The sequence below is a fragment of the Centropristis striata genome, chromosome 11 (genome assembly GCF_030273125.1).
Source record: "Centropristis striata isolate RG_2023a ecotype Rhode Island chromosome 11, C.striata_1.0, whole genome shotgun sequence".
Classification (NCBI taxonomy): domain Eukaryota; kingdom Metazoa; phylum Chordata; class Actinopteri; order Perciformes; family Serranidae; genus Centropristis; species Centropristis striata.
Window position 1 is genome coordinate 12,432,862 of NC_081527.1, and position 26,699 is coordinate 12,459,560.

The 26,699-nt window shown below is 40.0% G+C and overlaps 2 protein-coding genes across 5 annotated transcripts; one reads left to right on the forward strand and one right to left on the reverse strand.

Moving 5' to 3' along the window:
* The first annotated feature begins 717 nt into the window (after positions 1–717).
* angptl4 (angiopoietin-like 4) lies at positions 718–7,314 on the forward strand. Its single transcript, XM_059345322.1, has 7 exons — positions 718–1,390; positions 2,204–2,314; positions 2,426–2,510; positions 4,960–5,073; positions 5,235–5,330; positions 5,585–5,866; positions 5,975–7,314. Exons 1-7 carry the CDS (start codon positions 863–865, stop codon positions 6,157–6,159), a joined length of 1,401 nt encoding a protein of 466 aa, XP_059201305.1. The 5' UTR covers positions 718–862; the 3' UTR covers positions 6,160–7,314.
* Positions 7,315–10,817: 3,503 nt separating this feature from the next.
* LOC131980763 (dipeptidyl peptidase 9-like) lies at positions 10,818–26,230 on the reverse strand. 4 transcript variants are annotated; one of them, XM_059345063.1, is made up of 21 exons: positions 26,077–26,228; positions 23,761–23,851; positions 23,384–23,622; positions 23,055–23,167; positions 21,916–22,089; positions 21,066–21,234; positions 19,949–20,059; positions 19,701–19,829; positions 19,548–19,609; positions 19,357–19,457; positions 18,413–18,590; positions 18,107–18,266; positions 17,906–17,985; positions 16,681–16,833; positions 15,930–16,065; positions 14,622–14,767; positions 14,341–14,487; positions 14,065–14,217; positions 13,410–13,552; positions 12,555–12,666; positions 10,818–11,934 (listed from the first exon to the last, which is right to left on the reverse strand). In XM_059345063.1, the coding sequence occupies exons 2-21, from the start codon at positions 23,814–23,816 to the stop codon at positions 11,842–11,844; spliced, it is 2,655 nt and encodes an 884-aa protein (XP_059201046.1). In that variant the 5' UTR covers positions 23,817–23,851; positions 26,077–26,228; the 3' UTR covers positions 10,818–11,841. The 4 variants fall into 4 exon arrangements, with proteins under 4 accessions (XP_059201046.1, XP_059201045.1, XP_059201047.1 ...); XM_059345062.1 differs by having other exon boundaries at positions 21,066–21,237; XM_059345064.1 differs by having other exon boundaries at positions 21,066–21,237; positions 23,799–23,851; positions 26,077–26,182.
* Positions 26,231–26,699: the final 469 nt, after the last annotated feature.

Genomic DNA, 26,699 nt, shown 5'->3' on the forward strand with positions numbered 1-26,699 from the left:
TACATTGTGATGTGTTTTGGATCAAATATGACCTTTGAAAACAAAAACAAAACAGGCACACTCTCTGTTTTATGAGTTTATTTGGGTTTTTACTATTGATATTTTTATTACTAATAACTAATGTCAGGGTGTCTCTGTGCTCATGAGGGGGTTAAGGGCCCCTGAACACAGATATGTATAAGGCCCCACTCGTTTAGTGTCGCTTCATGGGCATTTTGCCACACATTTGTAGTCATTTTGTGTCTCTTTGTAGTCACTTTTTGGGGTTTCTTTGTGGCCAGTTTCCCCCCTTTCACAGTTGTTGTGGTCAGTATGTGTCTCTTTTAGTGACATTTTGTAGTTAAAGTCTGTGGGGGGCTAACACTTTGGGCCCCTGGGCCTGTGCTGATGAATAGATCAGCAATCAGAACCACCTCGTATTACACTTGTGTTAATTTAGTAATACAGCACAATGAAGGGATACATTCGTTTCACTGCTGGAGATATAAGCGGTTTAGTTTCCTCCTGTGGATTATGTAGTTCTGGTCTCCCACAATGCAGACATGAAAGCCAATCTTTTTGTTATATGATGTCCCTCCTCCGCCTCTGACATGAATAGTTAACAGAGAGGTGGAGGAGGGAGAGAAACCTGAGAGTAACTGCACCCCTCCCTCTTCCCGGTTGGCCAATGGCAGGCAGCCTGCAGCTTAGAGTTGAGGGCTGTGAAACTATATAACAGAAGTGCTCGGACTGCTCAGCCAGGAGCCTGAGCTCACAAATTCAAGTCAAGAAGACAGCACAGGACAGGACAGGACACTGCACACTTCTGCAACAGGAAAATATACAATATCTAAGGAAGATTTAGTTAAGGACAACAGCAGCAATGAAGACAACACTTGCGACTCTCACTCTCTGCCTGGTGGCGCTCATGGCCACAGGTTTCCCTTTGGAGAAGAAAGGGGGCTCGTCCTCCGGCAGTGGTGCCAAGGAGAAGCGTGTACAGTACGCAGCATGGGACGATGTGAATGTCATTGCTCATGGCTTGCTGCAGCTGGGCCAGGGGCTGAAGGAGCATGTGGACAAAACCAAAGTCCAGATGAGGGACATTTCCACCAAGCTGAAGATCTTCAATCGCACGGTGACTGAGCTGGGGAAGGAAAGCCAGAAGCTGCGAGTGGAGGGGGAGGCCCTGAAGGCTCGAGCCCATGGACTGGAGGACAGAGAGGGACAGCTGCTCAATGTCACGGCCGAGCTGAGGGAGAAGGCAGAGGAGATGCAGCAGGAAAGGAGGACAATGAGTGAGAGGATGAGCCGGCTAGAGGAGAGGGTGGACAGCATGCTGCAGGGAGACACTGTGCTGCCTGACATGAACACCGGTGCCAGGAACAACAGTGATGCACGCAACATCCAGGTGAGAATGCAACTTTTTGTGTTTCTGTGTCATAATTTGTTTGGGAAGGAAGATGCATATTAAGATAAGAGGATGGCATTTGTTAGTTTGGGAAGAAAAAAGGAGGCTCCGCTGTAGGCAAAACATAATTCCTGTACTCATTACTTCAAGATTTCACCACAAAGCATAAAATGTTGCTTTCCTGCAGCACATGGTTAAAGGGACTCAAGTTATAGGATGTACAGTATGCATGGACGGTTGTTTTTTATGGCTGTGCTTTTCCCCCACAGCTCAAAGGCACTAAATCAAAATGCACAAAGGGCAAGTAGTGGGTGGTAGGTATAGTGGAGTAGAGGGGGGTTGGTTAACAAGACTGCATGGAAGACAAGCATGCATACGTGCAGGGAGACACGGGCTGACAGACAAAGAGATCTGCATGCATCAGCTGCAACAATGTGTGAATAATTATTCACAGCTGGAACATTTTACAACCTGTAGAGTATTCGGCCATATGCCCCTCTGGAAGCAGGTCACCATTAACAATGCAGTATGTGAGCCTGTAAGGCTTTATAGTGGGATGGAAAATCCCGCGCTCTGAGAGAGTTACATAACCGCACCACAGCCCGTTGGAAAGAACAAATGCTTGTCACTGAGGGGTGTAAATGTGTCCTGAGTCTATGTCAGAGTGGCTTCAATGAGACCCTGCAAGTGGCCCCTTTTTGTGTTAATTCTGGTGCTTCTGTGGTGTTGTCCTCTAAAGTTTCATAAAATAAAGTTGATAAAATGCTAAAAAAAAAAAATTAAATGTGCTCCTTTGTGTCATTTTTCTATTAGCTGATGCTGGAGGCTCAGAACAAACGCATTGATGATCTGATGGAGCGGATCAGACTCCAGCAGGAGAAGCTTGATAAGCAGAATGTGCGCATCAGGATGCTGCAGAGTCAGGTGAGGAAGCATTACAGTTACCCAAAAGACATCAGAAAAACTCTCAGATTTTCTTATTTCTTATATTATCATGTTGTATATAATCTCATCACTGGTTTGTAACTTTTTCAGGTTCAACAGTCACGACAGAGACCATCCGTGGAAAGCATCAACACTGACGTGCAAAGTGGCTCTGAGCAACGCGACTCACCAGTTGGTAAGTAAAGCCAGAAAGCGCCCAAAATCCCCTCTTGACACTGTCTTAAGTCGACTGGACCAAATCTGACGCCAAATGTGGCGGGCCATCTGTTTAGTAAGGCCATAAAGAAGCTTAAATCACTAGCAATTAAAATCAAGGAATCTAATCAATTTGGGACACGCTTCTCTGCTCAGCATGATGCCAGAAATATCAACTGGAGGACTTTTTGCAGAAGCTGTGCCTTTTAGTCTCCTAATAAGATTATTCAACTGACACATGATAATAATAAGACAATAAAAAGGCCAAGAAAAGCATAGTTAAAAATAAAAATTAAGCAGTCTTCTTTTGGAACTACAAATAAAAATATCTTTATTTTTTTCAATAATCAGAACATAAAGTACTGGTGGAGAGAAAAGGGGAAATTAACATAGTCAAAAAGAGACTCAGTTTATTCAATGCCCCTACTGTGGCTTACAGTTATTGTGAAAGGCAGTAAATGATGCTCACAGTGTGCAGCCTCGCCAAGCAGCTGCTGCTCAGCAGTCATAATGAAAGCATTATTCCAGACTGTACTGCACTGGATACACACTAACTGGGGAAAAGTTGAGACACACTTTCAGCTTACTTACCCATCACAAATTTGGTCTAACTTAAGGTCTGTTTAGCCCAAACGGATGATGGGAGGAAACAGGAATCTATGCATTTTGAAATTTATAGATAATAATTAATATAGATGAATGAAACTGGAGTCAAACCTCTGTTTCTGATGGTCATAGATGAGAAGTAGGTGAAAGGTGAACCTGGCTGAGGCAACACTTGAGACCAGTCAGCCAGTACAAATCACAATACCACCTCAGAACTCTGACATCAGCACGATTTAAAGAATGAGCAAAGAAGAAACAAGTTTCTTTGGCAAAGTTTCAACTGGGGGAAAGTTCGCTGGTCTCTGGGAGTGTTCAGTCAGGGTCACACAGCTCAACGGGATTACTCACACTGTTCATTTATGTGATGGTTGGTGTGTGTGTGGGGAGGGGGGGGGGGGGGGGGGGGGGGGTTACTGAGAAAAACCTGGAAACGGCTATGTACAAATCTTGCATGCAATGTTCCTCAGATTACTGTCCTTGAGCCTGAGCCAAGGAAAATAGGAGGGAAAATAAGTGGAAAATGGGAAAAGGTAGTCTATATTTATCTGTGAACTTTGTACAGATATCCTGTACTGGTGCTGAAGACACTACCTTCCTCCGCCCTTTTTAAGATGTTCCACCCTTTTGTGAAAAACAAATATTTGTAGATCCCTCAAGAATGAGCAACCTTTCCCCTAGATCTGTAAGGGAGTCAGACATCCCTCCTCCTCCTTAGGCATCCTCTCCTCTCCTCCCCCATCCCTACAAACAGCACCCCCACCTCCATCTCCTCCTTCTCTCCCATAGTAATGAATAGGAAGTGTGGCAAAGTTCAGGACAACCCCTGACCCTGAGGCAGACTCCAGCCACAACTGGCCACCAAGAGTTCACGCCTCCAGGGGAAAGATCATTACACACAAATTAGGTTTTGTGTTATTGCGGTCAGCTGGCGTGCTCACATTGAAACGGCATGCAGGGGAATATCAAACAATAATGTATCGAAGCGAGGCGAAAAATTACATATTCGTGTAATTTCTTTCTTTATTTCTTGTCACGTAAAGACATTAAAAAGCATCACATGGCGAGGTCATCCATGATAAAAAGGATTACTGGTATCCTGTGCCTCATTAGGCACATGACGCATCCAATTGGCTCCTTCGCTTTGTGTTACTGCCTTCTCCGATGTCCCTTTGCAGCAGCAGCCCCTATCCCCCCTTACCACTCTCTGATCACACCCCATGCATGCACCAGCCATGCACTGCTACGTCACACACTGGCTGCTGTGCACGTGAGGGATGTGTGACGAGCCAGAAGGGAGGGGGCTCAGTGACAGAGAGAAGGGGGTTGAGGAATGTAAAGGGTAGTAATGTATGCAAGTCAATAGCCTGGAAGGACAAGCAGGCGTTAAGAGGCAAGTCTGCTTGGGAACTGGGAGAAAGGTCATATTTATAACCGAGACTCAAGTTCTCACTCGCTTGTTAAGGCGAGGTCAAAGGCTCTATCAGGTACACATTTATCTCTCCAGACTTACTGATAAGATTGCTCGTATTTGCAGACAGTCGACTCTCGCAGTGCAGAGAAAGGTGTCACAGAGAGGTTCCCAAAATGAATGACCTACTTATTAATAATGCGTAAACAAGTTCAGATTTCAGTTGGCAGCGGCCTGGTGAACTTTCAACCTCAATCTTACAAAAAAACAATTATAACCTCCACCACAATAAGAGTTGACAGTGAATGATTAAGTAAACGGTAATGACAGCAGAGAAAGGGGATCACACTGTTTAAATTGCAGGGCTTTGCAGTTGAGCTGGTTGTCTGAACATTGTTTCCCCTTCTTCTTCTAGGGATGCCATCAGACTGTCATGAGCTGTTCCTGAGAGGAGAGAGCACCAGCGGGGTCTACACCATCCAGCCAATAAACGCAGAGCCCTTTAACGTCTTCTGTGAAATGACAGCTGGTAAGTGGAGAGAAAGTGTTTTCCCATAATCTTTGTGTTCAGGTTGGCCTACAATTGCTAACTACTTAGACAATCAGTAACCAACTTTAAACTGTTCAAGGTCTCCAAACTGCACACGAAGACTCGACTTCTAAGCAAACTATTTTTGTCTTTCTGTCCAGATGGCGGATGGACAGTCATCCAAAGGCGCCAAGATGGCTCAGTGGACTTTAACCAGCTCTGGCAAGCCTACAAGAAAGGCTTCGGCGGCCTAAATGGTAAATGCTCTTTTGACTTTGATCGCACTCTCACTAACTGGACAGGTGCAAGAAGGCCTTGCCAGTGTCAGATTAGTTCACACAGCATTACTGTCGCTCACAACCACTGTATGAGAAAGCAAGGTCTATCCCTTAAAAGCATCTTATCGTAAATAAGCTTAAAACGGATCAAAGCCAAACAGAAGTCAACCTGGTAGCAGAAGTCACTGGAGTTTTCTCACCATTTCTGTTCTACTCTTTGTTGTCTTTTCTAGGAGAGTTCTGGTTGGGGTTGGAAAAGATCTATGCCATTGCTAAAGATGGTGGTTACATCCTCAACATCAAGCTCTCCGACTGGAGTGGTGACGTAGCATCTGTCCGCCTTCCCTTCGAATTGGGTGGAGAGGAAACCAAGTACTCACTCAAGATTCAGAAGTCTGGCGAGTTCAGCCCCTTGGAAAGTGCCCTGGGGACTGACGCCACCTCCGGCCTGCCATTTTCCACCTACGACCAAGACAATGATCAGAAAAGCGATCACTGCGCCAAGCACCTCTCCGGTAAGTTGTATATGACAATCACAAAGATGAATGCTTCTATTTCAAGGTCCAATTTGGAATTGAACTCAAAGGCAACAACTAACCTGATATTGTCCCTTGTCTTGCTAGGTGGTTGGTGGTTCAGTCACTGTGGTCGTTCCAACCTAAACGGTAGATACTTCCAGAGCCCTCCTCCCAAGCAGAGGCACCAGAGGAAGCAGAACATCTTCTGGAAGACCTGGAGGGGCCGCTACTACCCTCTGAAGTCCAGCAAGATTATGATAGCCCCTGCTGCAATCGTAAACAAGTCATAAAGAATAGAAAGAGACATAAAGCAAAAGTCAAGACAAAGAGACGGGGGAGAAAGATTTTGGACTGTTCTTTCTTTTCTTGGTGCTTGGTTGATGAGGTAGAGGTTTCCATTTTCCCTGGTTGTCTCTCTGCAACCTTACACCAGAGCCAAGGCCCCTCAAAATAGAAGCAAAAAGAACTCACATTAAAAAAACGAGTTCCAGGTTTCCACTGCTCTGTTCTCCGAGAGACAAGTTGATTCCTCCCCAGCAAGTAGAACCACAGATGCAAAGAGAGACATGAATACAACGTGCAGTGGAAAGTTTTTCATACATTGCAGTTGATTCATTCTGTTGGCACGAGGCTGGGGCCCCTAGTCAGGAGAACATCACAGGGCGAGTCACGGCCTGTCCACTGTGCAGTAAGCCACAAAGGATTTCCAACAAGTAGAGACGCATCAACAGACGCGTGGTGTCAATGGTGTATGTGGGCTGTTGTGGCGGATGAGTGTGGTTTTGTAGCAACTTGTGAAAAGCGTTGTCAGCTTAAAAACAGATTTGCTCTTATATTGTAGGATGCATGTAGCAGTGAAATGCTGGCTGATTAAGCATTTAAACCTAATGGTGCGGACCAAATAATGACTTAATTAAAACAGAGTCATTTTCCATAATGTAAGGTTATAAATCAGTGAAAACTAGGACAATGATGCAGAAAATGTGTTAGGACGATGTGGGGCATGGAAAACCATTCCAGTACCATTTGTACTATGTATCTTCTGTCTGCAATTCTGAATCACATTAAACATATTCTTCACCGACTTTAATTTTTCTGTGGAGATTTTGAGGATATTAAGTCATATTGACTTATTTTAATATGAGAGGCATGGTTTTGTACATAGTGTATGAAGGAATGTCATTTGTCTTTTCAGAAATATAACTGTTACTCATTTGTTGTGACATTATCTATTGTCCTTGTGACTTAAGAGTTTGTTATTGTAGGTGTTCCCTTTCCTTATTTAAATGCTAAAGAATCAATATATATATCTGTATATATATTTTCTGGTGCTGCCTGTTTGTAATTTATATATTGTTTTTGTCGTGTTTACCAGATGTACAATTGTTTTTTAAGAGATTTTAACCATTTTTGGGTCCATAGAGAGCCAATAAAATTGATTTAAACTCAAACTGCCTTTGTCTGTGTATTATGTGCCATCTTGTGAGTGTAAACTGACAACAAACCTAAATCAAGAATTAGCAAATATTTCACAGAGGCAAATTTAACATAATAATATTGTGAAAAATATGGCCACAAGTAGAGTCAAGATAAGTGGTTGTACTTATATACAAGCAGCTTTTTTACATACATACATACATTTTGTTATATCAAATGCAAGCTTATTACCCTTAATTGCGTCCTAAAAACACTTGTGTCCAAAAAGCACTTACGTCTTAACAGGACTCAACTTAGTCTATGCCACTTATTCAGGCTCATTCTTGTGTTGCTTCTTGACTTCATCCTTGCTTGTGATGTATTTTCTCTCAAATGTATGTCGCTATATACGTAAATGACATTGTAGATTGTAGATTAAAAGGAAAAATATTACATTTGCCACATTTGTTTGGCATTACTGGTGAGAAGGGAAAAAAATCAAATTAATTTGCGGTTTAAACAAAAGCATATTTCAAATTGGTCATTATTCACATGTTCTTTTTCATTTAAGATTTATATTTGATTTTCATTTGTTCCATAAATTCAAGATTTATAAAATAATCCTCTTGGTGCAACTGAACAAGTCTTTTTTTCTTTTTTTTTTTTACATTTAACTAGGCCTGTCTGGATAGGCTTTGGAAACAACATGCAGGCCCAGACCCATACAGTAGAACGAGCCCACTTCATTGAGCCACACGTGGCAGATCTCTTATATCTTTTTAGCAGCTTAGTTATATTACGTGGAAGCAAACTTCAAGAGCTTCAAGGTGTCAGCTTAGATCTTTCACTGTACCACTTTCTTCTATGTTGTCGGGCTTACTCTTAAGGTGCTTCATCCCTACTGATCCTTCGAGCACTGACAACGGGCTCAGCTCAGGATCAACCTCTGTAACAGATGTGATGGAGTGTGCTCTGAACTAACCTCTTGCTTCAGGGTATCAGTGTAGCCGGTGATAGTCAATGTCTGGCTGCCACAGAACAGGCCATTTAAAAACACTGGGACAGCACTGCAGATAATAATATGGGCATAGCAGTTTGCTTACTCAACACAATTGCTCTCTGGCTATAAAAATCATGGTCACCACCAGTAACATTAGTTCCATAAAAAGGTTCTTTTCTCATGAACACAGAGCACATATTTTCCACATTTTATAAAGCTCTCTTAAAGGAGTAGTGACAATCAGGGTAATACACTCATTCTTTTTCTTTCAGAGAGTTAACATTAGATGAGAATATTTTTTCAGTTCAATATGAATTTACAGCCAGCAGCAAGGTAGCTTAACCAAGACTCGAAACGATGGAAAGCAGCGAGCCTTGCTCTGTCCAACACCTACTAGCACCTTTAAAGCACACAAATAACTTGTTGACCAAAAATAGTCAATTTATTGTGCTAATTTGTGGGCTTTACAGGTGCTGTTTTTATTGTTGGACTGAGTCAAGGCTGCTGTTATTAGTTCCAGTTTGTTCTCTCCTGTTTACAGAACAAGTATCCTACATTTTCCAACTTTACAAAAGGCTTGTTTGACAATTTGTGAAATGCTTTCTTACTGAGAGTTAGCATTAAGATGCTAAGCTTTGCTTTAAGCAGGGGAACAGCTAGACTAGAAAAAAACAAATATAAAGATATACCTACCAGCATCTCTGAAGCCGTAAGGAAGGTAAGGAAGTTTAAAAAAGGAAAAGATGTGGCTTTATTTTTTGGTAATGTTGAAGCAAGAGATTCAAAGAAGTCACAGCTTCCTGCCAGATGTAACATTATTCCAGTAGCTACCAACCCCCATAACCAAATGGTAGTTTTTGTATGGAGAAGACGAATTAAGTTATAAGGTGTAACTTGGTGAGTTTAACAGCAGCTGGTATGGGTACTTTTAACCTGTTGTAGTGTGATACAACATGTTGCACTAAGCTAACTGGCTTCCTGCAGTAACGAATTGGCGGATTGTCATTAATTATTAATGTTAAGGTGTTAATCAGTGAGCTTTACAGGTGCTGCTGGCCAGATATTTATTGTTGGACTGGGTGAAGACTGCTGTTTTCCAGTTCCAGTTTACAAAGGGCTTATTTGACAACGTTCTTGCTGAGAGAATTCAATTGACATTTGATGAGAAGATACTCTGTTAACTATCAAGCCGGTCAGCTTAGCTTTGCTTAAAGACTAGACTGTCCAAAAGTAACCCACCAGCACCTCTAAAACTAAAACCAAAAGCACGGAAGTGTAAAATCGAGAAGTTGTGGTTTTATTTTGGTAATGTTTTGATAATGTTTCGTGGCTGGGAACAGTTGCCTAGCAAGAGATTCAAAGAAGAATGTACTGCCATGTCCAGTAGCTACAAAAAACCCATCACCCAATTAAGTTATAAGGTGTAAATTAATGAGCTTTACAGCAGCTGGTGTGTGTACTTTTAACCTGTTGGAGGGTGATACATTTATGCTATACTAAGCTAACTGGCTTCCTGCAGTTACAAATTAGCATATCGTCACCCTGTTAAAATAATTTCTTCAAGTTTAAGCTTAAGCAAGATATGGTAATACTTTATTTTGAAGGTGTCTACATAAGAGTCACACAAGCCTGTCAGAAACATGACATGACAAGTATGATGAGCATTAATGTTACTTCAAAGTGTCATTAATGTTCATGACACATCCCATGTCATGTTTATGACACGCTCATGTCACTCTTATGTAGACACCTTAGAGTAAAGTGTTACCAGTATTTGTGTCAACGATAAAACACTGATAAACTAAACTGATAACTAAACGTTCTCCCTCTAGCTCTTCTTTGCTGGGTTCTTATCTGATGCCTATGAATGTGGCAAATTGTCAAAGAAGTGATGATGTTAAAGGGGTAAAATCACATGATCTGATCAACTGAGGATGTAGGTGATTTTACCATAGGTGGCCGGCGTCATGAGATGATTTAGGAAAAAAAACGAACAATTTTGACAAAAAATGACGTAGGCGATTATTTTAACAGTGTGACAATATTGTCGTATAATTCCTGTAAGTTTCACAATAATACGTCCTCACATCACCTGCTTGAAGCCTCTTCATTCTGTGGCTGAGCAACAGGCCTTCTTACTCAGGTTGTGATTGTAAAGTAAGGGCAGCAGCTTCCCATTATCCGACCTCTGTGGCGTTATCAGATCAGGGTGAGGCATCACTCACCTAGGAGGAGCGCCTCATTATTAAATGGGTTACCATGGCAACCGTGCTTTTCACAAAGGGGAGAGGGTGAAGGGTCGACAAGCAGCTGCTGCTTCATTGGTGCAAGGTGTGGAGTGCTTGAAAGCCCCTTGATGCAGCAGTGATGGAGCTTTAGTCAGGTGTTTCTGGTGCGAATAGGACAGGAGGCCAGTTGAATATCAATATAAAATCAGTGCACAAGCCTGGTTACATCACAGCACATGTTACAAATACACAACATGCATAACTTGTTTCTGCTTGAATAAGAAGACTACAGTGGAAGCGAGCATGTGATTAATTCATACATTTATTCATTATCATGTACAAATTGTATTCCGGTGGTACAAAGCTGTTGTAAGACTCCAGTGCTCACCCTCCTGTTGTCTTTATTGCAGTAAAAAAAGGAAATACCAGCATGATCAAGAGTCAAGAGGTACTTTGGCAAATATAAATTATGTGTTAAGAAGGCAAGCAGACATCTTGAGCAATGTAATGTGAGGGGAGAGAATGGCTCAAAAATATCAATGAGCAGCTTCTGTCAGCACTCATTTAAAAAAAGAAAGAATAAAAAGTCATAAAATATTTTATTTTAAACAACACACTTAAAACAAGTGGACAGAGGAAGAGTCTTGGTTTTCTTCCTTTCTTTATCATTACACAAACTGCAAGGTACAGACTCACAGTATGTATTGATATTGCAAATCTTTGTGAGTGTGCTTGTGTATGAGACAACTATATTTTACATATGTATAGTGTGTGAGCTCATGTCTGCAAAAAAGAGTTGAGATTCCATTTCATATCTGTGAACTGTAACCCCGTTCCTACCACTGACTCAAGTGAATAAAACAGGTGGAGCAGGGGGGAAACAACACAAAAACATTTGGCAAAAACCCATCATGGTTGCAGAGATGAGGACGTGGGTGAGCCATGAGTCAATGTGACACAGCCTGCGAATATTTCTCCATATGTCCTTGTCTTTGTTCAGCTTTCAGGGTGAGATAAACAAATCTCTGTGCTCGTAAACCATAGCCCAGACTGTACACAGGGGGAGGGCATGGAGGAGACAGAGCGAGCAATAACAGAACCAGAGACCGAGAGCAAAAGAGGGAAGTATAGTGGAGACATTAGGTGACTAGTTCATAGGAGAGAGTGGCTTGTGGATGCAGTGTCTGACAGTCTCTCGATGACAGGGTGAACAGTTGAGATGAGGGTTGGGGACGAGAGGTCAGGGAGAGTAAAGATGGGCGGTGAGCTGGAGGGGTCAAGGAGGACAGAGGGGAAACTAGACTTCACTCCTCCCCTGTTGTCTCATTTCAGAGGTATTGTTGTAGAAAGTGCAGCAGCATTATCTCGTAGTGCTCTCCAGACTCAGGGCAGCGAATACTGTGCCGCTCGTTGGGGTATACCTGGAAAATTTAAAAAGGACAACCAAATTACAGACTGATGTGTACTACATGTATCAATGAGGCCGTAAAATCTGCTTACAACAAGTGTAAAGGACTTTACACCCTGGGAGTGTGACCAAATGAGTTCCCTCTTGTCAACACTTAGGCACTGTATAGTTTAGGGCTTTTATTGTGAAAAATGCCCCCACTGTGTCCTGTGACTTAATTATTCAGTGAGTCATCCAGTGCATCCCCTGCCCTGAACTGGAATTTTATATGGTAACGTAATGGTACGTTAATACTCTTTTTTATAGAGCCACTGGGAAATAAAACATGTGGGAAATGGTGGAAATACCACCCGTTGCTCTTCAGACAGGATAATGTGATCGTACTTCTGCTTTCTAAGATTGAGGAATGAAAGGAGAACCTGAATAAGTGGCCTCAGGTAATGTACACAAGCATTTTTAGCTTACTTTAAAATGTGTTTTAGCCACCGACAAAAAGGCCGTTTGTTTTGTGCATTTTTTGTTTCAGCTTAAAGTACAATGAAATGGTTTATGAATTATGTGAACCTAGTATGGGGAGATTCTATATGGCCAGAAATATGTTTAAGTGGGCTGTATAAGACTTATGATACTAACCTGAAGCTGGTAGGGCTTCCCTGCACGGATTATCTGTGACACGAGAAAATTGGTGTGGAAAAAGTGCACATTCTCATCTAGAAATCCATGGAGAATCAGCAAACGGTTGGGCCTGGAATGACAAGGATTACATGGTTATAATATGATAGGCTTCCATACAATAGTAAGACATTAAAAACACATGTTGCCCGGTAGTAAGACCCCATTCCTTCATGATTTAAAACAGGAAAAGCCTTCACAGATTTAAAGAAATGTATAGAAAGATGAAATGCTGCAGCTGCAAGGCTTCAGAGACTCAAGTTTGATTTCAAGAGCAGTGCTCCAACATGCTGTTTGTTAGGCCCTCAGGGTTTCCTCAGTCTTAAAAACTGAGGCTTACAGCCAGTTAGCCTGCCACTTCATATCTTAATTTCACCTCTTCACATTTTAATAACTGCTGTTATAAAAAGAGGGAAGAGGTGTTCTTGTTTTTCATGTTCAAGCAGCAATGGAAGGCACCAACGTGTGCATACTTGAAAGTGCCGTACAGCCAAACAGGCATGGACTAAAGCATTGCAAAAGGTTTAAAGTTCATAAGTCACGTTTTAGGTCAACGATGGGAATGATGCACAAATATTTGCTGAAAGACTGCCTTCCCCACGAGAAAAACAAAATGTCCAAATTGTCAATCATGTGTCGAAGAATATGGAGGCTGAATTGTCAGGAAATAGTAAGTACCCTGCAGTCATGATGAAACAAGTACAAATATCTATGCAATTACATGAAACATGCATATAGTTAAATTGGTTGCAAAAATATCTGGTATATTATATATAAGTTTAAAGCACTAAACGCAAAACAAGTGTGTGTACTAACTCGCTGGGCAGCTTGTCCACGTGCAGTGCCACAGATCCTTCCTCATAGCCCTGCTGGTTGTTCTCAGGCACATCCATGTAGCGCTCTGTGTAGCCTGTGTCGTACGCCATCCACACAGTCACCGGGGCACCTGCAATAGCCAACTGGCAGGAAAGCACAGTGTCGCCAGATTAAAAAGAATGCACAATAATAAACAATAAAAATAGTATCCTATTGTGAAAAAGCATCATTATGCATTTAGAGCCACTTAAAAATATGACACAGGACGAAAGCAGTGGCTTAGATTTATTCTGTAACTAACTCTATAGGCTATTTTCAGTGTATGCTGGTGTAAGGGCTCAGTTTGATATACATTTTGGGGGGAAAAAATTGTATACAAATGTTACTTTCAATCCATTTTAGCATGGATGTATGCATATATTCTTACTGACCAATACACTGTACAACACAGACACCATGTGGATGCAAGTGGCAACTACATCACAAGTTCAGCTTGGAGACATCATACTAAGCAATAATTCTGTACAAGATACAAAAAATACTACCGTAGATACTTTAGTAAGGTTGTACCAAAAGAGTCAGCAAAGAATGCTCCCAAATAGAGAGTGACGTATGGTTTTACAATACAAAAAAAAGGAGGAAAAGGCCTTCTAACCTTGAAGACGTTGGGTCGCTGGATGAGCCCCATGAGAGAGAGGAAACCGCCGTAGGACCAGCCATGAATGGCGACACGGCTCAGGTCCACAAAGTTAAACTTCTCCGCCACATACTGCAGCCCCTCCACCTGGTCTTCAATCTCCACCTGACCCTGAAGACACCAAGGCAAATCAGAGTGTTATTTAACCTGGTAGTTGTGCATGTTGTTACGACATTCAGTGACGTTAAATTAAAGTCAAATTGTCCAGCTGAATTTATCTGAGTCTTACTTTACCATTTTGTTTTTCAGTGCTCCTTCAAATTCAAGGCCCCTCTGGCAGGAGCCCCTCCCATCAATGACGACCACAGCATAGCCCAGAGAGGCTAGCGTGTTTAGACGGAGGTACTTCATCCCCTTGAAGGAGTTGTTCACCAACTGCACCTGAATACACACGCAAAATGTTGTTGTAAATGTTTTTATTTTTTACACAATGATAAGGGTTAAAAGCAATATTTTGTGAAAATAAAAAATAGGATAACTATCTGAGACAGATTCAACTATATATATCCGCAAACCTGTGGGCCTCCATACACGAAGAGAACAGTTGGGTGTTTCCTGCCAGGCTGCAGGTTGTGAGGCTTGTAAACCATTCCATAAAGCTGGAAGCCTGACCGTCCTGGGAAGTCAAATATCTCAGGTGGATTGTAGTCTCCTGGGCAACCTAGAAGACATATCAACACATGTGGTCATTAGGTGTGGTCACTTGACCCAAGACATTTTTGAGCTTTTTCTACTTCTCGCCAAGCTTGTGCTGTTTCCATAGAGGTGCAGGAGTATATATTGAGGTGAAAAACGAGGCCAAAGTCAGTAACATGTGACAGGAGCCGGGGTTCAGAGAATGAGGTGATAATAATAGAACCATCATGATCAGTGACGGTGGAGAAACTCCAGTGTTCAGGTGGCAGTTACTCTGACCCCTACACTTCTACCCAGGCACAAACAGCCGTAAACCAGACAGTAAAGGATTGCTTCTGGCTCCTGGTACTTTTAATGAGTCATAAACGACAATCAACTTTGACACAAATTGCTCATGATGACGAAAGTGTTTGAGCAGCACATTATCTGATTGTCGTCAGAATTGTCTGGAGAATGCCACTGTGGATCGAACTGACCGTCCTTGATCTAATCAAAACCAGACCTCAACTTTCCCCCACAGACTCGGCTCTATTGATTGTTCCAAAAATACAACCACAGATAGTTGGGCAACCTTCAAACTTGGTCATACTGTGCTCTAAGAAAAAATGTACCGAGCCCAATTATGTGAATACGAACTCTGCATAATGAGGGGGGTGGGGGGAGTTTTTAAAGGAGACAACTGATTAACACTAGGGGCCACATACAGTCATGGAAAAAATATTAGACCACTTCAATTTCTTGTTCATTTTAATGTCTGTTTATGATAATAGCCAAAATCATTATCAAGAACCATGGAGAATGGCTAGATATCAGCTCTTAAATTAAACTCTTATGAGCTATTTTTGTTGTTATCATTAATTTTGTCCAAACAAATGTACCTTTAGTTGTAGCAGGCATTAACATGAACAAGAAATTGAAGAAAACAATGGTCTAATCATTTTTCCATGACTGTAGATGTGGGGTACACCATCTGAAAGTATAAAACCTAAAGATAAATTTGACACTCAGGACGCTTAAGGAGCTCTTAAATGTGTCAAATATTTTTAGTCTTAAATCTGTAACAATCACTGCGTTTTAGTTAGGTGCCTGGCTGCTTCCAACCAAAGAATAATCAATTATTGCTTCTCTAATATTGACCCAGTTAGGAATACAATGTATAGCAACTGGTTACGTCACATCCTGTTTACCTGGTGATTCCATCATGCTGGCCCAGAACTCTGGTACCATGTGTAGTGGGTCGCCTTCTGAGCTGGTCAGTTTATAGACGTGGACACACGGAGGTGTACTCACGTTACTGTAGTGGCTGACAAAAAAGTCAAAGTTCTGCAAAATGAGAGAGAAGGGAGAGAGGTGTAAAAAATAAATGCAAAGAATCATGTACCGAATAGAACTTAGAAGGACAAGGAAGGAAGAGGAGAGGATGCAATTACAATGCTGCACCACATACTACAAGGATCTGAGCTAAAAAGCTCAAGTTTCTGTCAGTGTAAAATACTGCTGACAGCCAGAGAACATTTATCCCATTAAACTACACAGAATCCAAACAATCCCTGGCTTTGACAGCTTTCCTCAGGTTTCAAACGTGCTTTAACTTTCATTATTCTTTAGCAACTAAAATGCTTTCTCTGGTCGACTTCAATTCTTCTATTTGCTGCACTCACACCAAAATAAAATTAGAAACTAAAATTTTACAAATTCACACTTGGACACTAAAATAAATAATTGTTTTGTGAAAATATATACGCTGCTACATTTTCAAAATCATGCTGCAGGAAATATTCGTACAATATCCTTTATCAAAGCATTTGCTTTTTGAAAGGTTGATATAAAGAGGAATATGTTTGTAGGATGAGCTGCAATATGAATGGATAAACAGCTGGATGAGGAAAACATAAATGTACGCAGTTAGACGAGTAGAAAACCAATAACTCTTTTTACCTGACTAACAGAGCAGCTATGAGAGAAGCCAGGCTTGGTTAGCCTGACCACATCTCCAGGTGAGTCGTAGCTGACCACGTAGAGGTGATGCTCCAGAGGAGTGTCTCTGGTGCCCTGGAAGTACACCAACTTGGCTGCCTCATTCACCCAGATCTAACAAAGGAGCAACACGAAAGGAAAATGAAAAGATTAAGGAGTGAGGTCAAGACATTCAATTATTTTTGTGTGGTGCGAAAAAAATATACTGTGTGGCAAAAGAAAATGCTGTTATTACTAAGTATAATTTATTTGTATGACATTATATGATTTAGAATTACTATCTGACGCATCATCTGGTGTTTCCTGTATTTGCCCAGAAGTTAGAGCAACTAGAGTGGGTAAAGGAGGATATGACGCCATTGGCAGGTAACCAAATGAAATGCAACGTTACCTTGGCAAAAATATTTCCCCCTATTTTAGAAATTTTGATAGTGAAATGTTACATATTATACCTTTTAAAGTCTTTTAACAGTTATCAGTTTTAACAATGTTTCTGTGTGTCCATACCCATACTGTTTTGTTTTTTTAACACAAACACAATTTTTAGGACAATGCAGCGGCAATTATGGAATACCTTTTCCCATCTGGCAAAGGACTCCATCTCTGTAAAATGCTTCAAAAGATGTCTAAAAGCTCAATTAAATGCTGTTTTAAAATTCTAATTCACACACAAATACACTTTTTTTAACATGTTCATTTTTGTTTTTGTTTTTGTTATTGTCATTATAACTTGTTGATGTTATACATGTGTTTTTTCTATGATCAGTTTATTACTTTCTAATAACTATGAAATTTTAGGTGGAGGCTTTAAATAAGCCCATCTGGGTTTTCTGCCTCCCACTGCACTTTACATTATATGTTATCTTTGTCATTTTATGTAATTCTAACTGTGCAAATAAATAAATAAATGAATAAAATAAAATAAAATGATCCTTAGCAAAAGTGATTAATCTTTAAGATTAAGATTAAGTATCTTATGTAGACGTAAGCATCTTCATATTGGAAGCTGAGAGTCAGGACCTTAAGCTAATAATCATTGTTTAATATCTAATGATCCAATGAGTTGGGAGTATAGAGTCAACACAACAAAATATATGCAACTGTCCAAATACTTTCGAGACTCTTAACACTGCATATCTTTTATAGGTGTGAATCTCTAGATTCAGTACTGACGGATGTGTCTAACCTTGGAACCATGCCTTGCCAGCACTTCCCATTCTCCACTGGTCAGTGTAACCTCCTCCTTGATTGCACATTTGAAGTCTCCTGCAGAAAAGAGATAACAGAATCAAACATGCCGCTTGACAAACAGAACACTTTGACGTAAACTGCGATTATTTGATATAATAATTTCAAATGATTGCAGAAGCATCACGTAGTCTCTCACCCTCTATGTGTTGGTAGTCCTCTGTCCAATGGTAGCAGCCCGGTTGTAACAGGGATGTGATTTTATACAGATGGCTGAAACCTGTTTTAGACTCATTAACCCAAATGAAGGTAAACTCATCTTCTGTCGTTTGAATAAATGGATAGAATATATCGTGAACCTGTGGAAAGAGAAGAACAGTCAGTTACTGAATCATTACAGCAGAAAAACCTTACAGCATTCACAACCATGAAAATATGTTTAATAGAAACGGGATAGACATGAGAGTTAAGGTAAATAAAGAGTCCACCACGTGGAAAGACCTACATTAATCCAGACATCTGTGGTCTCTTCATAGATTATGTATGGCTGTGCGTTAGTGGGCACGGCCTCCAGACTCTCCTGCCTCTGGGCTGGGTCATCTGTGACGGGGATGAAGAGGGCTGGAGGCAGCAGGACCAGCTGCAGTTTTCTCTGACTGCGGTCCAGAAGCACTGCCCACCCACTGGGGGAACAAAGAGAAGTTAAAACAGAAGATTACACGGCTCTAAAGCACACGTATTTCACTTGCATATGCCCCGATAACCAGATATGTGCAAACCAGACCAAACCAAAATCTTTTACAAGCACTGGGTGCAATAACCTAAATGATAACTGTCTAAGACTAAAAGTCCCACTTTACAGTTTTCTGGTGAGCTGGTGTTATGTAGGAGAGAGGTGAAAAACACTGAAACAAGTATTGTAATACATTTGTGCAGTAATTTATTTTTATTTTCATACGGTTTAATGTTTCCAAGTGAAACTTGTGTTTGTGAATTTTGGTTCTACAGTCAGGAAAAAAATGGTTGATAATAACCAAAATCGTCATTGAGAAAACCATGGAAAATTGCTTGATATCAGCTCTTAAATTAAACTCTTATGAGCTATTTTTGTTGTTATTATTATATTTGTCCAATCAAATATATCTTAAAATTAAAATGAACAAGAAATTGAAGAAAACAAGGGTGGTCTAATATTTTTTTCCATGACTGTATATTATGTGCATCAATCTACATTCTGTGTATTATGTGTGTAGCTGCATACACTAGACCGTGACCCCAGTACTGTGGAGGCTTCGTATAATTACACAAACCATTACAGCCCTACCACTTACACAACCATTTTCTAAATGTGATAGAGAATATTATCAGTGTCCGAATGTATCCCAATTCATGTTTTAATACAAGTCCCAATACCAGGCTGAGCATTATTGAGTCAAAAGTAACACTCACTATTTGCCGTCACTCGTCCATCCTACTCTGGCGATATATTCAGTCCCAGGAAACAGGGTGGTGAAGGGGAGAACCAGTTCTTTATCTTGTGTGCTCACAATCTGTTAATACAACCATAAACACACATTAGGAACTCCTAATTCTCATGTTGGAGAAGACTAAAAGACTAAGAAAGATGATGAAAGACTCACTCTTCCTTGATGGTCTGTCTTGATCTCTGCCAGTTTAAGAGTAGCCTGGGGATTTTTGCTACCTGTAAATAAAGGAATTTTTAAAAAAAGTTGAAAATGATAGAAATCTAAAATAAATTTGTTTGTGTAAAGGCAGCACTGGGATTCACTGACCTGTGCGGGGATATCTGTATGCGTCTGCTTTCCGCTCTTCTAGTGCTGGAGATGGAACATGAATAATCTCTACCTCCGTCTCATCCACTTCTTCATAAAGCAGGTACACTGTTTTACCTCCGTTTGGGTCTGACAAGGGGAGAAAAGGCATTAATTTGAGGCAGATGTGTAGACAGAAAATAGTGCATGCCATCTCAAATATAACTATTCTTACAGTCTGAGGTAAAACTATATGTTTGAACAAATACCTTCCACTGCTGAGGGGCTCCACCAGTACCCAGTGAAACGGTCAAACTCTTCTTGGATGACGAATGTTGCTACACCTGCAGACTTTGGGTCCTCCTTAACATTATCCACACCTGGAAAATGTTTTAGAAAAACCGATTACATCTATTATTGTTATTGGTTTAGAGCTAAACATACAAATTATATAATACTGTGCATTTTCATCTTAAAAGATAAGATAGAAGAAGGTAGTTCAATGGTATTTCTGTCCACATTGTAATATGAGATGATGAAAATACAGGGAAAATTTAAATAATCAAGTCTCAAAATCGAAACAAACTTTTCTATAATGTATACTGCCCTAAAAAGCCTAACTGCAGTTTTTTAACCGGCCAGCCATATGGGTTATAGGTAACTAAGATATACAACACTTATTTCTATACATGTATTGATGATGTCATTGTTATGCAAAAAAATCATGACTATTTATTTGACCTTTGTCCTCAAAAAATGTAGTAACTGCACTCTGGTTTTGTTGTAAAAGGTTCTATTAGTAATGCACAGAGTGCAGTAACTACAATGTTGTTGTCTTCTTTCAGCGTTTATATTTTGTTTTCAGTGAATAAAGATTTTCAAATTGATTTTGTTATAAGTGTATTTAAATGTGTTTAACTAAATTCAAAGATTTGTGTATTTTAGACTCGATATTATAAAGTAATGTTATATTTTAGTCTGAATATAATTTTATCTCACTTTTTTACTTATTATTTACTTATTCTTGTCTTCACTATTCAACACAATGAAGAAATACAAGGCTGCACTGTATCACAGTCAAGGTGAAGTTACTGCACTCTGCTTTGGTTTTGAGTTGGATTTTGTAGTTACTGCATTTTTTATATCATTATTTAAAATTAAAATAAATCAAGATCACAAGATAAAACACACATCAAGGAGCTCATTTTTAGTTATAACTCAATTTCAACCAAAAATGTAGTTACTACAGTTAGGCTTTGCAGGGCAGTATAGCTCTATGGGAAGTTATAAGATAAACCTTTATTAGTCTCATGATGGGGAAATTGCACATCAAGGATATTTAAGGATGTGAAGCTACTAATTGCATGACATTTGTTGCCTTCTGACCTTTGTGGCAGTAAGTGAGTCTCCTTTCCTCGCCAGTCTTTATGTGGGCTATCCACAGGTCATTATTGTTGATGAAGGCTATGAAGTCAGGGTCTCCAGGGCAGATCTTGGGGTCCATGCGGGTCCCTGAGCACTGGGTCTTGATCTCCACAGGCTTTACAGGAGCATACTGCTAAAACCAACAAGTACAATCTTAGTCTAAAGCAAAGAAAAAAGTGATTCTTGACTTTTTGTTTTTAGATAGATACAGCGTAATAATTAAGAGGTGGCACATTAGAATCATCCACCCTTTCTCATTGAGAAATCATTTACAATGGGTAAACAAAATCTGGCGAACACAACAAGACTTGTCGCTCATTTAAAGTAGATTATCAAAAAGTTACTAAAAAAGGTACAAACACAATGTAAGAGGGGTCATATGTACTGATGCAAAACAATCACGATCAGTACCCCGGATTCAAACAAACTGCTGTGAACCAATTCCTTTACAAACAGTAACAAACTGCCACAAAATATATTCAGTAGCTTTGTGACAGCCACAAGATGAACTACATCATGTGCTTCTGAGAGCTAGGGGTTAGCGCTATTATTTGTCACCAAAGCCAACTGCCATCACTAGTAATAAAGATTAATAAATTACAAAAACAACAAATAACATCCTTTCTTTCATCCCTGTTGGCAGCTTTAATTAAGACACAAATGGTCATTTTATATGTACCAGTGGCAGAACAGACACCACACTGCTGCACTGTGGGATTTTGCACATGCAGACTTTTACCTTATTCTAAATAAAATCTGTCCTGAGTATCTGAGATTTCCAAAGTGAAAAAGTTAACTGCAGTTTACTCACGATGAAACCATTGTTGCCTCCATCCTGACAGTAGAAGAGGCTATTGCTGGCCTGAAAGAGGAACAGGCCTGTCTGGGCATGATAGTCAAATGAGGTGATACCAAATGCCCCAAGACGTTTACGCTCTCTCAGCAACTCCTCTTCTCGAGAGTAGGCCCCCTGGTGTGGTGTAGCCTGAAAGAACCAACAGAAAATTAAAAGCACAATATTAGAATAAACACAAAAGGTTTTTTCATACAATTTTGCTTGATATACCTAAACCTCACTCCATAAAGGTTGGGTGCAAAATATAAATAAAAACAGAATGCGTCAGATTCAGCCTGCATATTTACAAAAATCAGATGTTTATCAGTTTGAACATAAATTATATTGTCTTTGTACAGTATTCAGTTGAATATATGTCACAAAGAATTAGCAAATTATCGCATTCTGTTTTATTAAAGTTCAAGACGAACAAACGTTTTTGGGTTAAACGTTATAGTGTTCTCACATAGTCAGGATTATTACTGTGAAATATATCTGTTAGAACCACACACAACTGATCCTTCCCTTCCAGATCAAATAACCACACAATGGTTGTACAGTGCAAGCATTCCTCTCATACTTCATACCATAGTAGCTTAATCTTTCAACATATCTCAGGTTTACTGCCTTACTTTCAAGGACTATTTATCTCAAAAACACCTTTAACACAGCCTTTATTCTGCCTTGCTGTCTGTATAAAAGTTATGAAGATGGACTGGCGGAACAGAGTTGTTCCACCTCTGAGATGGCAGCAGAGGTAGTAACAGAGCCGTAACAGAGCTTGATTAATGTCTGTGTAAAAAGGAAAGCCGTCATGGCAGTTATTAATAACTAACACTGCATGCAATAGTCAACCTTCCACAGCTTCATTCTTTCCAAACTCACAAACACACAAGCATGTCTATCTCTCACTCCTCAGAATTGTGCCATCATGATACATAAAGTTTTTGGGTAGCCGGTCTGGTTGGTTCCAAGTGGTTGATTCCTGTATATTTTCGTGGAATCCCATTTGCTCCTGTGATGCCGACACGCAATTATTCAACCAGTTGTGAGACACATACCGCTGTGCGGGTTGGTACTGGCATCACACAAACGGGAAGAGACGGGGAATTCACCTGGAAGTGATCCAGCATCTGTTTCCATGACAACACTAAGAGAGCCTCTTTCCGAATCTTCTTGGGGATTTCTGAGTAGAGTAATGAGTTCTCTCTGCTTCCATAAGGCATTCCTGGAAAGCACATAGAAAAGAAACTAATACAATGCTTGTGCTAAGTGGAAAAGGAGAATATAATATATAATGTGGTAATCATAACCGTCTGCCTAGAGCAAGAAAACACAACTGAGATCCTGTGTAAGGATTACAGAAGAGTAGTATACAGCAAATACCTATCCTAAACTGATGCAGGGGATTTTGTGCCCCATCATCAAGCATCCATCAGCTTACCGAGGTAGTACAACCGGTGGGAGTGGGGTCCATTATCATCCTTCTTCTGCACAAATTGGAAGTCATGGGGAGCCTTGTTGGCGATCATGCCCGAGTACTTCCTGCTACAGTGAATAATGTCACGGAGACCCTCCCAAGAGTGTTTCTCCACAAAGAACTGAGATGGGACATCCTCCATCTCTACCACTTCTGTGCTGTCAGAAAGGCCGTCCACAGCCGTCATGTTCACTGTCACACAGCTGGATGTTGAAATTAAAAAGAAATGATTAGAGGTGCAGAAAACTGTAATTTACTGTAAATGGTTAAATAGTTTATTAATCCATTTCCCTAAGTATCAAAGCAGTTTAAGGAGATATACTATGAAGCTTTTACTGTACCTTTTCCAGATACCCTCTTTATTGTCACAAAGTTTTACCTTCTTGACTCTCTGCATTCACCGGTCCACACACCTCACTCCAATTCTGTAACCTATGAACAAAGTACAGCAGGAAGATTATGAAAAATTCCATGAAAAAACAAATAGAGTTAACTACTATACTATTGGCACAGTCTCATTAGGATAGCGAGGTATGAACATACTTTTGTCTGCATCAGTCTCCTTTCTTGACTGATAATACACTCATGACTGGAGGATAGCTTTACAGTTTTTCTATGAGATCAGTCTTCAGAGTACAACACAATGTTCCACAAGAAGAAGAGGAACAAAATAAATCACTCATACACACATTGAAGTAAAATGACTTATAAACATTGAGCCTTATAACCATAAAGTAAGGTCAGAGTGACAACTAAGGATCAAAGCTCCAGTTAAATCTCTCACTTGTTATACTTGTATGTCTGCAGGTGAAGTAAAGGCTACAGGGGAAAACCCACATTCCTTCATTTATACTTCTGTGTGGTGTAAGGGATTAGTGTGACCAAAACAGTAGTGAGAGAAAAAAAAATATGTAGGCTACTCTTACTATGCCTTTCTTCTGTTAGTCTTAGGGAGTTATGGCAGGCTGTGTGATACCTGGAGGCACCTCAAATCTGTGTTAATACACAATATATGTGTATTAATATATGTAAATACACCAACCAGCATAATACTTCAGCTTAGATAACCAGCTAAAGGGTCAATACAACTACAAATAAAACTAACAGCCAGTATCACAGATTTAAATGTCACCTGGCACCTACATTATGAGTGATGACTGATGGAAGTTGATTTATAAACGGAGATTTATTAAACCTATTTGTGTGCTTGTGCAAGAAAAACGGGCGTCAATACTACTGGCTGCATTTGCTAAAACGATCCCATGAACATAACTTAACATGGCTTCAGTAATATTACGTATAAACAAACAATGGCAAAATGAAAATAATTACACTGCAACGGCCGACGATAAAATATGGAAATGCCCTATTTAGCTTAGCGGTTGGATCAGTAGTCTACATAAATATAGCGTAACCCTATTAAAATAATCGCCTTACTCATTTTTTCAAGTTTTGCAGGAAACACAAAAACTTCACCAAAAGTGTAACATATGACATTTATTGATCATTTCACTCAAAAAGGATGTAACAAAGGATGGCTATTGGCATAGTAATAACACTGAGTGTGAATTATGTAACTTAAGAGAAATAAATTACTTAGGCAATTTTTAACATGCCTTTGTGACTTAAGCAAGATATGGTAACACTTTATTTTGAAGGTGTCTACATAAGAGTCACACAAGCCTGTCAGAAACATGACATGACAAGTATGATGAGCATTAATGTTACTTCAAAGTGTCATTAATGTTCATGACACATCCCATGTCATGTTTATGACACGCTCATGTCACTCTTATGTAGACACCTTAGAGTAAAGTTTTACAAATATTAGTGTCAACAATAAAACACTGATAAACTAAACTGATAATTAAACAATATCTAGCTCTTCTTTGCTGGGTTCTTATCTGATGCCTATGAATGTGGCAAATTGTCAAAGAAGTGATGATCTTAAAGGGGTAAAATCACATCACATGATCTGATCAACTGAGGATGAGGGCGATTTTACCATAGGTGACCGGTGTCATGAGGAGATGATTTAGGCAAAAAAAAAAAAAAATTGACAAAAAAAATGACTTAGGCGATTATTTTAACAGTCTGACGGTGTAAACAAACAATGTCAAAATGGGAATAATTACACTTCAACGTCTAACGTTAAAAGATGGAAATGCCCGATTTATCTTAGCGGTTGGATCAGTAGTCTACATAAATATAATGTTAAGAATAAGGAAACAAGTCGGGTGAAATTATAAATGACCATTACCGTTAACGAACAGTTAGCTCGCCTACAATAGATCTTTGTTCTCGGATTTCAACTACACAGTCACACCAGGGAAAACACCGGCAAATTCGTTTGTGTTAACATTTTCAACATTACAAACGTTAGTTACATTTGGCAGTGAATGGTGAAACCCCAAGTTGATGGAAAATGACAGTTAATAAACTGTGTCTATGTTTTAAAACGTTCATTTAGCTGAATTTTGAGATGACAGGTCTCTTCTGTCATTCCGTTCTGAAGCTAACAAACGTTAGCCAGCCAGCTAACGTTACTTAGCAGAAAGCTAGCGAGCCGTTAACTAGCGGTTTATAGTTTCTTGTAAAAACAGACGTTTAGTCGGCAGTCAAAACGAAATATGCTGGGATTAAAAAAGAATACTTACCAATATGGCCACTGTTTCTTTTACCAAGTTCTAGATTTTATTATCTTGGTGTTAATAAACAGATTGTGACACTGCTAAAGGTTGTATCCATGGCCCACAGCGGCCGCACTGAAAATGTAGCTGGCTTCGGATCGGAAAGAGGAGGAACCTTCGTCCTGCTGGGTTTCACACCGGAACTTTCTCAGGGCCGCACTGTCGCTCTGAGGCGGCGTCAGTGATGGTCAATGCTGCGCGTCATGTCGCAGGACGCGTCATAATATTCAGTTTTATTGACTCACTTCTTCAGAAATATATTTAAACCATTTATGTACCCTTTAACGTAAAGTAACACTCTCAGGTTAACCTTGGAAACATAAAATCATGTCAGTTCAGGTTTCAATTATAGACTCCATTTCCCCGATTAATCTTTAATCTGGTGTTCATCTTTACCACACTTGTGTATTTAAATGTTTAACAGAAATCACTCCTCTTCAAATTATGCATTAAAACTGTCACATTTACTGGATATAATCATTCAAGTTTCTCATTACGAACAGAGTAAAACCATGTTCTGTGTATTCTAGCACAGATTATCTTGAAGCCACCCATACTGCCCATGAAGACAACCCAAAAGCTCAAGCTTG